The sequence below is a fragment of the Scylla paramamosain genome, chromosome 38 (genome assembly GCF_035594125.1).
Source record: "Scylla paramamosain isolate STU-SP2022 chromosome 38, ASM3559412v1, whole genome shotgun sequence".
Classification (NCBI taxonomy): domain Eukaryota; kingdom Metazoa; phylum Arthropoda; class Malacostraca; order Decapoda; family Portunidae; genus Scylla; species Scylla paramamosain.
In genome coordinates this window covers 5758447-5770483 of record NC_087188.1, presented here as the reverse complement: position 1 = coordinate 5770483, position 12037 = coordinate 5758447, and the positions used below count along the sequence as shown (strand labels likewise).

At 42.2% G+C, this 12037-nt stretch overlaps 1 protein-coding gene across 1 annotated transcript; it reads left to right on the top strand.

Annotated features, from left to right (window-relative positions):
• Positions 1-479: 479 nt before the first annotated feature.
• On the top strand, positions 480-1613 carry LOC135091901 (uncharacterized). The gene has a single exon (XM_063989963.1). It carries the CDS (start codon positions 480-482, stop codon positions 1611-1613), a length of 1134 nt encoding a protein of 377 aa, XP_063846033.1.
• Positions 1614-12037: the final 10424 nt, after the last annotated feature.

The window sequence follows — 12037 nt, the reverse complement described above, 5'->3', positions numbered from 1 at the left end:
TGTTTATTATTGTAATTCTCTCTCTCTCTCTCTCTCTCTCTCTCTCTCTCTCTCTCTCTCTCTCTCTCTCTCTCTCTCTCTCTCTCTCTCTCTCTGTATGTTCACTGACAACGTTTATCCGGTCAGGAATGAGCAAGCAGGAGCATCTTTGTTCATAGCAAGAATTTTTTTTTTTTTTTTTTTTTTTTTTTTTGTTCACTCATGATTGTACATTGTATTATTTTGTATTATTTTCTTTCTAGGATGAGGATGGAGAAAGTTCAACATAGCCTGTGTTGGCCACTGGTCAGCCTCCAGCCGCGACACCACCACTGCCGGCTACGTTGGCCACCGAACCCACCACCGGTCAGCCTCGAGCACCCACACTACCACTGCCGGCCACTGGTTTCCGCCATGCTCCCACACCAGCCCAGGAGTGAGGCAGGCACACAGACATGTTTGCGGTGCATTCACCGCAAACATGTCTGTGACATAAACACATGTGCCCCCGTCACCACCACCCCAGTCATCACTGCCTCCCAAGAGGACGACACATCACGAAAGAAATGCAGGGGAACTCAAGCCCACACGGACTTCTTCACAACCTACTGGCGCCCTACCCCACCCGGGGTGGAATGCAGACCCCTGGCTTTGCTGCCCTCGGTGGGATGCAGACCCCTGGCTTTGCCGCCCAGGGTGGGATGCAGACCCCTGGCTCTGCCACCTGGGGTGGAATGCAGACCCCTGGCTTTGCTGCCCTCGGTGGGATGCAGACCCCTGGCTTTGCCGCCCAGGGTGGGATGCAGACCCCTGGCTCTGCCACCCGGGGTGGAATGCAGACCCCTGGCTTTGCTGCCCTCGGTGGGATGCAGACCCCTGGCTTTGCCGCCCAGGGTGGAATGCAGACCCCTGGCTTTGCTGCTCTCGGTGGGATGCAGACCCCTGGCTTTGCCACCCAGGGTGGAATGCAGACACCTGGCTTTGCTGCCCTCGGTGGGATGCAGACCCCTGGCTTTGCCGCCCGGGATGGAATGCAGACCCCTGGCTCTGCCACCCGGGGTGGAATGCAGACCCCTGGCTTTGCTGCCCTCGGTGGGATGCAGACCCCTGGCTTTGCCGCCCAGGGTGGAATGCAGACCCCTGGCTTTGCTGCTCTCGGTGGGATGCAGACCCCTGGCTTTGCCACCCAGGGTGGAATGCAGACCCCTGGCTTTGCTGCCCTCGGTGGGATGCAGACCCCTGGCTTTGCTGCCCTCGGTGGGATGCAGACCCCTGGCTCTGCCACCCGGGGTGGAATGCAGACCCCTGGCTTTGCTGCCCTCGGTGGGATGCAGACCCCTGGCTTTGCCGCCCGCGGTGGGATGCAGACCCCTGGCTTTGCCGCCCACGGTGCGATGCAAAACCCTGGCTTTGCCGCCCGCGGTGGGATGCAGACCCCTGGCTTTGCCGCCCACGGTGCGATGCAAAACCCTGGCTTTGCCGCCCGCGGTGGGATGCAGACCCCTGGCTTTGCCGCGCGGGGTGGGATGCAGATCCCTGGCTTTGCCGCCTGGGGTGGGATGCAGACCCCTGGCTTTGCCGCGCGGGGTGGGATGCAGACACTTGGCTTACCGCCTGGAGTGAGGCAATTGTAAATATGTAAATAGCGTGGCCTGCTCAATAACTATTATATTTCAGATGTTGTGCATTGTTGTAAATAAATGTATATATTACTAGACTTTTTTTTTATTTCAATACCTTTTTCTCAGTGGTACATACTTTCTATTATTGAATCAACAGGAAAACAATTTTGGGAAATATGAGGATCACTCAATCCTCCCACACTAGCCCTTGTAGGAAACTGATAAGGCAAGCAGGGTTATCTCTCTCTCTCTCTCTCTCTCTCTCTCTCTCTCTCTCTCTCTCTCTCTCTCTCTCTCTCTCTCTCTCTCTCTCTCTCTCTGTCCAAACAAAGTGTCCGCCTGAGGAAAGGGAAAAAATGGAAGAATCTCTCTCTCTCTCTCTCTCTCTCTCTCTCTCTCTCTCTCTCTCTCTCTCTCTCTCTCTCTCTCTCTCTCTCTCTCCAAGAAATTTCTACGCACGAAGAGGAGACGCAAAAATGGAATGATATAAGGAAAATACGAGTACAGACAATTCACAAGATATGTGCGTGTGGTTTGTTCCTGGGGTGGAGAAGCGCGGGCTATTCAAAGACTGGATGTGCGCGGGCTATTCAAAGACTGAATGTTTCTTCCCGACGCGTCACTTGCCTCGGTGGGAGCGTGCAGGTTTCAACCCTCATAATATTGTTAAGAAGCTTCCTTTTGTGGTGACAAGCACATCATTGGATTCAGAATTTGAAGCACTACAAATCTGATATCATTGTAATTTTATTCTCAGTCGATTTTAATGTGAGAAATTTACTCGCCAAGTAGGCAAAACATCAATGTCACCACCTGCCTTTTAAGGGTTAATGGTATAAGAACTAGTTAAAAACTAACAAGTTGACTCCTTATCAAAAAAAAAAAATGCAGTACAATAACTCCTTAGTACAATATTACAAAAAAAAAAAAACGAAGTGGACTTATTTTGCAAAATTATACTCATCTTCATAAGGTACCTGTACTTATCACTACTCCCAAATGGTATAATGACTAATAGAAGACTAAGTGATCTTTCTTTATGAAAAAAACACCGAACAAAACTCAGATTCTTGGCATAATATCACAAAAAATAGAATACCTAAAACATACTCATTTTACGAGGTGTTCCTCATTTTCTTGAGGTGCTTGTACTTATTTCAGATTTTCCAGGGGACGATTCATCTTAGAATGGGTCTTGATTTGCCATGTAGCACAACCTCTTGCTAAACCACAGCATGCTTAGATTTCCTTGTGCTTCTATCGAATGCCTTAATTACGATGCTTATGTCCCTTCAAAATGTGTTTGCTAGAGCCACTGGGATGATGATCGCCTCACTGTCCCAGGCAAATCAGACATATTCTAGTTGAGTTTCAATTGAGGCCACAGAGATTATGTTCCCGTAATAAATGAGTAGAATTATTGACACATTGGAAACAATTTCCTAGCACTAGTAATATCCACAGATGTTACCTCCTCCCTTGCCTGCTCCTCCTCTGCAGAAGCCTCTATGCTTGGTATTTATTCCCCTGGAGCTGCATGCTGTCTCAGCTGTAATAGTTTGTCGACCACAGTTTTGCTGGTTCCAACTTTCTCTGAGAATTTGTAGTACTGGCTGGCTGTATCAAGGAAATAGCCCCACTGCGTGGCAACTTTGAGCCTTCAAGAAGGCTCATCCAATGTTTGCCACAGAGCTGTTATTTGCGTCTTTCACAGCATTCTCGAGTTGATTTTCATCTCTTTCCCGGCCCTTTGGACAGTCCTTTCCTTCTTATCATGCATCCAAGATTTGAAACAAAAAGCTCACAACATTTGATGGAGCTGTGATTCACGAATACAAAACAGCTTAGGGAGGAGCAGGCTGAGGTGAGGGGTCTAAAGTATTTAACATAGGCCTCAAGTGCCTTGGCTTCTTCACAAAGAAAAAATAGGATAGGCCTCTGTTGGGCAGTCTTGTGACTAGCAATTCTGACTATGAAGTAGTCAGTCTGCTGCCGCAGCTCTGAATATTCCAAAAGGGTGAACTCTGCGAACTCTATGGCTCGCCTTAGCGACTTTATCATCAGTATTAATATAAGGACATCTCTGAGGTTGGTGAACTCTTGACAGACTGCTCAGTTGGCAGCTGGAGTCATCCAGACTCTTCACTGCATTTTGCAGTGTGGTAGTGATATGTGGTGCCTTGAGGATGCTTTCTACAACTTCAAGGTTGACATTTTCTCGTTCCTTCTTGTGCTTTGCCTTGAATTCTTGTTTCTTCTTGTTGTACTTGGCTGAAAAAGATAATGATTAAATGGACACCACTCAAGAATATTCAAAATAAAGATGAGAGGAATACATGCTTGCAATTGTCGTGAGCCTCCAGGTGACCTAGCAATTCTCATCCTCTGAGATTTACAGTGTTTCAGTTGCATCTGTTGCCACAAATTCTATGGCTTGAGTAGAGGCAAACAGAATTTTCTGCTTATAGTTTGCACTAAAAGTGTCTCTTTTTTAGAGTGAAGAGCCCTGGTGGATCTTCATTGTCCAGTTCCGTAAGAAGCCGTACAATCTTGTAGTCACTCGGGTTAGACTCAGGGTCAATGGGCAGACTAGAGTGGACTATGTCACCAAAAATCCTCAGCTGAACTGTGATGGTGGTTTCCCCAAGAGGTGTAGTTTTCAAGTACTTCTCAAATTCATTTAGAAATAGCTTCAACCCATCCATGGTGGAAATTTGCACTCTAGTTGGGCCACCTTCACTGTCTCCCTAGATTCAGAATGCATGAGGGGAGATCCCTTCATAATCTTTTTCAGAAAAGCTTGTCCGCCTCTTAGCCAAGTGTACCTTTTCTGCATGCACATCTGTGTGCTTCACAGTTTTGTCATATATCATGCAGATTCATGAAAGATAGCAGTTTTTGCTGGTGGTCTTGCTAGGTTGACTGCCACCAGATTTTTTGCCCAACTCCTCAAAAGCTTTCATTATTTTACTTTGGGCATCATTCGGCAGGCACTGAGGAGAGGGCAGACATATAAGGAGGCACTGAACAATGCCTCTTTATGTACTGGCATCTCTTGACACACCCCGACAGAGGACAAGATTTTCTGTAGGGAAAGAGTATACATAAGTAAATGATTTGTTCATCAAGTATATATATGGAAACACATTTAAAAGCATGATACGACACCACTGAACTTACTGAGGTTGTGCTTTATGAAGACGAGTTTTTTGAGGGAGGGGCCAGTGCATAGAACTGATGTGGGCCCTAAGTTTCAGTCGTTGCTGTCTTAATTGCATTCCAAAACTCTCTCGAAAAAGTAAGGCTCTTTGTGGAACACTGACAATTCTTGCTTCTGCTTTATTTTTTTCCTGGTGAGTCTTCACTTCCAGAAGAGTTGGAAGCTCAGGAAATTAATTAAATGCCGTCCTCATTTCCATGCAGTTTGACTTCTGGAATCTTATCCATGAGAGAATGATATGGGTAATTAGACATCAGTGCAGTCAACTGCTCACTCATCGTTAGACTGAGGACCTAGTTCTGAATCCTCTAAGTCAGAAAGGCTACTGGGCGTTTCCAGCCCATCATCTGATGCCTTTTCACCTACAGTACCTGAGGGATAACCATTGTCTGTACACAGACAAAAAAAAATCCATCATGCATCATTGTATGCCATTTCCAAATGAAACCAGTCTTTACCCTCTGTTTCATTTCCTGAAGACTGATTGCCTGTAGCACTGGCTGCACTAACTGACTGCAGTCCACTGGTGCCTGGAACAACAACAAATCGTTTGACATCAAAGACACCAGACTGAACTATGCACTACACTATACTCGTACTTGAACCTCAAAAACAGGGTTTTCACCAATTTTTTTTACCAGGTCTCTCACCTATGCTTATGCGAGGCCTCTTAGCTGCAGTGACATCTGTTTCACTGGTGCCTGCAAAATCAGTGAGTCGTTTAAAATCAAGACAAGATTCTCAGTTATTGACCACAGTGTGAATTTAAATGCAAAGTTACTAGTTGTAATACCTGCATTACCTTTTTTTTTTCTTTTGAGGCCGCTTAGGTGCACGTGCAATTCCCAATGTAGATTGCACTGCTTCCTCCTCAGGAGAGGACAGGTGTTCTTTTTGTAATTGATTGTACTGTTTTTTGGGGTCAAAATTTGAGTTATGACCTGAGTCGTCAAACAGCTCGGAGCTGCTGTGGCTACCAGTCTCCGACATTTCACTGATTATCTCTGTTTCTGCCATTAATAACCATTTACCTGAAAGTACTATCTTGCAAAGAAAAGAAAATTTGTTTAAAGCAAGAGTATTGAGCACAAAACAATAGCCTGCAGGAATGCAAGTGGTTTGGAATCAGAGTTTTCCTTCTCCTGGGTTATGTTGGTCCACAGCACTTAAGTGCAACCCTGCAAGAGGGCTTCCCCCCCCTGCTACCCGGGAGACGCGGCCCTACACTACATCCCCGGTATGGAGATAGTAATGATGAAAAAACATTATTGACGGTGGGACAAGCATGTTGCCAGTCCGATTTCAGGCTCATGAAAAACACCAAGATGCTCACCACATGTTCATGAGATTAATGTTGGTGAGTGGAGCCTGGAGATTACAATAAACCCCTAGAAGTTACTCTACGACCTCATTTGAAGTTAGGTGGTTTCAGGCCCTAGTGCTGCCAGTCAGAATGGATTACAAGAATAAAATCGATCAGGACAGGACTGCTCACTTTACCAGTCCCAGTAAGCACCTGGTGAGCCAACATTCACATCATTCCTAGAGGGCAAATCAATGCAAATTTGAATTTTACACTTGAAACCGTGCAGGTCTTCAAAATTTGATGGCTGGGAGTTTTGGGAAAGTCTGTGAGCAGGGCATGCTGCCTAAAGTTGGTGAGCACCCAATATTTCTCAAGTGTCCCATGTGCACAAAAAAGATCAGATTTACCTTGCAATCCATATTCTGCTTTGTTATTGGTGTGTCAGCATCATACTTGAAATCTGGCTTGAAAAACTCTGATGCATAGAAGTTACAACCACTTGGATCAAAAACTTTTAGTCTAAGGAGATGAGTATGATATAAGAAGACATCTTTCTGGAAATCTTGTAAGTAGTTTAATTTCAATAAGAATGTACTGTGTTTGAAAGCTGCACTGGCCTTGGTTTAAAAAATAAGAGCTGGTGGGCACTTTCAGGACCAGGAATGAGCACTGGTGAACACTTAAGTGCTACCAGTCTCGAGCTTTTTCTGGAAGAAAATGCTCCTGTTTGGCAGGAATACAACTCACTTGGACATTTTTGAGCTGTCCTACCTATTTCATTCCTGTCCCATGTCCAGGAGGCATTGATCAAAAGTTGGTTGCCAGACTGCCAGTTCAGTCCCGTGACAAACTTGTCAGTGACTGTCACTCATAGGTAGAAACAGCCTTGCCTAAACCCACTTTTTAACATGGCTGATTTTACAGACCCGGTACTGTGTTACCGTAACAAGTCCAAGAATGACAAATGACACTTTTGTGTTACCTTTGGTGACAACACCATGCTACTCATCTTTTTACCCCACGATGGGTCCGAAACTAACAAGTCCGTCAGCCATGTTTAAGTGTTCCATAATGGACATGTGTGAATATCCGATGTTACCTATATGCCATGGGTGAGCCATTTCGTGTTACTTTTTGGTCCATATGTAGTTTCCTAACCACTTTTTACTGACCCTTCATGAGTAATAGACCGGAATTTTTTTTTTTTTTCATGTAGAAGAGACATTAGTCAAGGGGAAAAAAAAAAAGCCCACCGAGATGCCAATCCCAGAAAAGGGTCCAAAGCAGTATTAAAAAATTAAAGGATAAGTGTTTTGAAACCTCCCTCTGGAAGGAATTCAAGTCATAGGAAAGTGGAAATGCAGAAGCAGGCAGGGAATTCCAGAGTTTACCAGAGAAAGGGATGAATGATTGAGAATACTAGTTAACTCTTGCATTAGAAAGGTGGACAGAATAAGGGTTATAGAAAGAAGAAAGTCTTGTGCAGCGAGACCGCAGGAGGAGGGGAGGCATGCAGTTAACAAGATCAGAAGAGCAGTTAGCATGAAAATAGCAGTAGAAGATGGCTAGAGATGCAACATTGCGGCAATGAGAGAGAGGCTGAAGACAGTCAGTTAGAGGAGAGTTGATGAGACGAAAAGCTTTTGATCCCACCCTGTCTAGAAAAGCATTACAAGTGGAACCCCCCTAGACATGTGAAGCATACTCCATACATGGACGGATAAGGCCCCCATACAGTGTTAGCAGTTGGGGGGGGTGAGAAAATCTAGCGGAGACATCTCGAAACACCTAACTTCATAGAAGCTGTTTTAGCTAGAGATAAGATGTGAAGTTTCCAGTTCAAATTATGTGTAAAGGACAGACCAAGGATGTTCAGTGTAGAAGAGGAGGACAGTTGAGTGTCATTGGAGAAGAGGGTAGTTGTCTGGAAGGTTGTATCGAGTTAATAGATGGAGGAATTGAGTTTTTGAGGCATTGAACAATACCAAGTTTGCTCTGCCCCAATCAGAAATTTTAGAAAGATCAGAAATCAGGTGTTCTGTGGCTTCCCTGCGTGAAATGTTTACTTCCTGAAGGGTTGGACACCTATGAAAAGACATGGAAAAGTGCAGGGTGGTATCATCAGCGTAGCAGTGGATAGGAGAAGTAGTTTGATTTAGGTCATTGATGAATAATAAGAAGAGAGTGGGTGACGGGAACACTACTGTTAATATAATGCACCACTGACTACTAAAGCATTTTCTCTTATTCCAGAGATGTTTTCACCGACTTATCTGGCTTACATAACGCTAAGAAAAAATCTTTCCTATGCCTTTTTTTTCCGGCTAATCAGCTGCATTACTGGGAGATAAAATCACTCAAATAGGCTTTACAAAAACCAGAATGGGGTAAATGCTTCAACACACTAAGATGTCATTTAGTAATGTCAAACTTTCATCTCTGTTATTAATAAACTATGAAAATCTTTGCTTTTTGAATGTTTTTTTTCTTGTTTTCTTAACTTTATAAGCCTATATCATGGCTAATTAGCAATACATTATTTAAAAAAAAAAAGGCTCTACTTCATATATATTTTCAAAATGTCTGTAGAGATTAAATAAGGTGCAAATACAGATGAGGTAATGTCAGCAAACCTTGATGCAAAGTTTCATAAAAATGTATTCAATTTTTGGAACAACAATTTTCACCAAACTAAAACCGCTTGATAGAAGATATTGAGTGAGTGCATAGGGATATATATTCCTTGGAATTTTGACACATTTCCGTACCATAGTTCTTAAGATATAGATATTGTCATAAAAAAAAAAAAAATCAATCTAAAAAAATAATGGACCGATTTCATTGAGATTTTGCATACTTAATGCAGTTATGCTAGTGGTTCATTTGTCTTAGAGAAGAAAGTCAAGTGGGGCATAACAATGTTTTTTTTATTTTTCTACTGAGGTTTCTTTGAGACGTTACCAAAAGTGCAAATTCTAATATTTTTCTGATAAATGCAGGTCTATGAATAGTACGTTTTCCATTCTACAACATATTGAAGACTTTTTTTGTCAATAAAAATATAGTTATTGAGTTATGAAGCCTCAAATATCGACATTTTAAGGACTCAACAAGCATGTATCTCAAAACTAATTGACCGATTTCAGTGAGAATTTGCATAATGTTATGTTAATGGCTCAGTCAAAGCTATATGGAGCTTATCTTAGCTGTATTCCAGCCCCCCCCTAAAAAAAATATATATATATATATATATATATATATATATATATATATATATATATATATATATATATATATATATATATATATATATATATATATATATATATATATATATATATATATATATATATATATATATATATATATATATATATATATATATATATATATATATATATAATTTGTTACGCCTTGCTCGACTTTCTAATACATGGTAAATGAAACATCAACATAACTACATTATATATGCAGAATTTCATTAAAATTGGTCTATTAGCCTTTGAGATAGAGGGCATAAATTATGGCTGGGATAAGAGGCATTGAACTAGAACCAAGCTGCTCTTTGCGCGTGCCGAGCCTCTTCCAAAAGAAAAGGCACCGAAAGACTCTCTGGAAGCGAGGGAGGGTACATGAATTCTACCTAAATGCCTCTTACCCAGCCATATTTTTCGTTCTCTATCTCGGTAACTAATGGACTGATTTCAGTGAGATTTTGGATATATAATGCGGTTATGTTAATGGTTCATTTGCCATATAGAAGAGAGAAGAGGAAGGCATAACAAACATTTTTTGTATATTTTTTGGCTGAAATACGGCCAGGACTAGCTCCACATATCTCGTGCTGAACCATTAACTTTACCACATCATACATGCAAAATCTTACTGAAACCACTCTTTTAGTTTCCGAGAAAGAGAGCCGGTGACATGGCCAGAAACGAATGCATATCGACCGCTGTGAATGTGTGTGAGAGCACGGGACAGACACAGCCGGGAGTAACTGCACATCGAGTGCGCTAAGCGTTGCTCAGCAAAGAAAGCACTGGGAAACTGCTTGGGAACGTCATACGGCCTAGATTTACTCCATATTTCGTGTGATAACCCTCCCTCAGTTGAAGAGCAACAAAAATAAGAACAAGAAGAAAACTATTGTTGGTGATAGTTTAGCCATGACTTGTAAGCATCCTAACTGACTGACTGACTAAATTATGTTGTAGCACCAACTCGATCTAATTAGTTGAGTTGCAAAAAAAAAAAAAAAGACTAGATTTTACCATCAGGTTGCATGACGAAACCTCCAGTCTTGTTACAGAGAAGTCTTAAAGGATTGCAATGAGGATACTGTTCTGCCCCTGGGCTTCTACATTCATTGGGCAAGGATATGCACATAATACACCTTTGATCAACTTTGTGTTGGAGGAGATATCCTTGCAAGGTAAGGAATGGCAATCTGGATTTGGTCACTGCTCCTACTGCTATAGCTCCCCAAAGGTTACAGGTCACCTTTCCATGACCCAAGCAGCACAAGCAGGATGGGCTTAAGCCAGCACACCACGTCAAGGTACCAGATTGTATTACTAAGGTGGGGAAAAGCCACACAAAGTGGTGCTGGTCCTGTGGACTAGAACAAAAGCAGTTAATCATGGTTAGTGTGGGAAGAGAGAGAGGAGAAAGTTTGGGGAATGAAAGACAGTTGAAAATCAATGGATATTTATTAAGAAAAAAAAAATGTGAATCTAGCAAACAAAACATGGATATTTTCTAAGAAAAAATTAAATGTCCATACCTTAAGAATAAACATCTAAACCTAGTAAAGAAAACAAGACCATTAAAAAAGATTCATTCTCCCAAAGATCTGGTTCTATTTGACCAATCTCTCAATCACTTTCCACAGAGATGGATTAAGATACATCTATTTAGAAAGTGATTGAGACTTTTTTCAGGTACTTGTAATGATTCCTTATTTGTTAAGTGTTCATCGTCTCATAGATGGGATTCTTTTCAATAAGATTTTGCCTTATTTCTTTACAAAAATATTACGTATTGTGTTGGGTCTCGTATCTTATTGCATTTCTTCACAAGGCACTGTACATCATTGAAGAACTGTGAAGACTTCAACTGGCTACTCTTTGAGACCAAGTTGCTGGCTGCATCTGTCATTGAAAACAAGGTGCCAATGCTAATGTCTGGCAGATTGTTCTTACAGAGGTCATCGCACTCTTGTAACAGAAAAAAAGTTTTTTTTTTTTTTCGTGGGGGGATAAATGCTTTGAGCTCTTTAAGCCCTAGAAGGCGGTGATCAATTATTTAGGCGCGAGCCGGCAGGTCGCTCAAGGCGGTGATCATTTATTAAGGCGCGAGCCGGCTGGTCGCTCGAGGCGGTGATCATCTATTTAGGCATGATTTTTTCGCGCCCAGAGTTTTGAATTCAGACTTCATTTTCCTCTCAAATGTTCTGGAGACATGTGGCAACTAAATCACTGGGGAGAAGACTGATTCTTGCCTGGCATAGAGGTCTCAATCGTGATTTATGGAGCTTTGGAGGAGGTGTCTGGCAACTCATGTGACAGGTAGGGTGGAATGGGTGCTTCCTATGTGTTTTTCCGTCTAAATGCCACAGTCCGGCAGCTCTGAGATCTTTGTGTGTTTGTGTGTGTGTTTTTATTATTATTATTATTATTATTGTTATTATTATTATTATTATTATCTCTCCCTCATGAGCTTTTCTTGTATGTTTCTTTGCTTGTCTTCTTTTTCCTTGTCGTCTTGTACTTTCACGCTTTTCTGTTTATTTATTACTTTTGCTGTTGTAGTCACATACACACAAGTTGCCCTGCTAACATATCTCGTTTTCCTTGAAATATAGTTCCTCCTGTGTTTTTTTTTTTTTTCAAACTAACTGTTCTAAAC

Coding starts and splice junctions, on each gene's coding strand:
- LOC135091901 (XM_063989963.1), top strand. CDS start 480: ATGTGCCCCCGTCACCACCACCCCAGTCATCACTGCCTCCCAAGAGGA.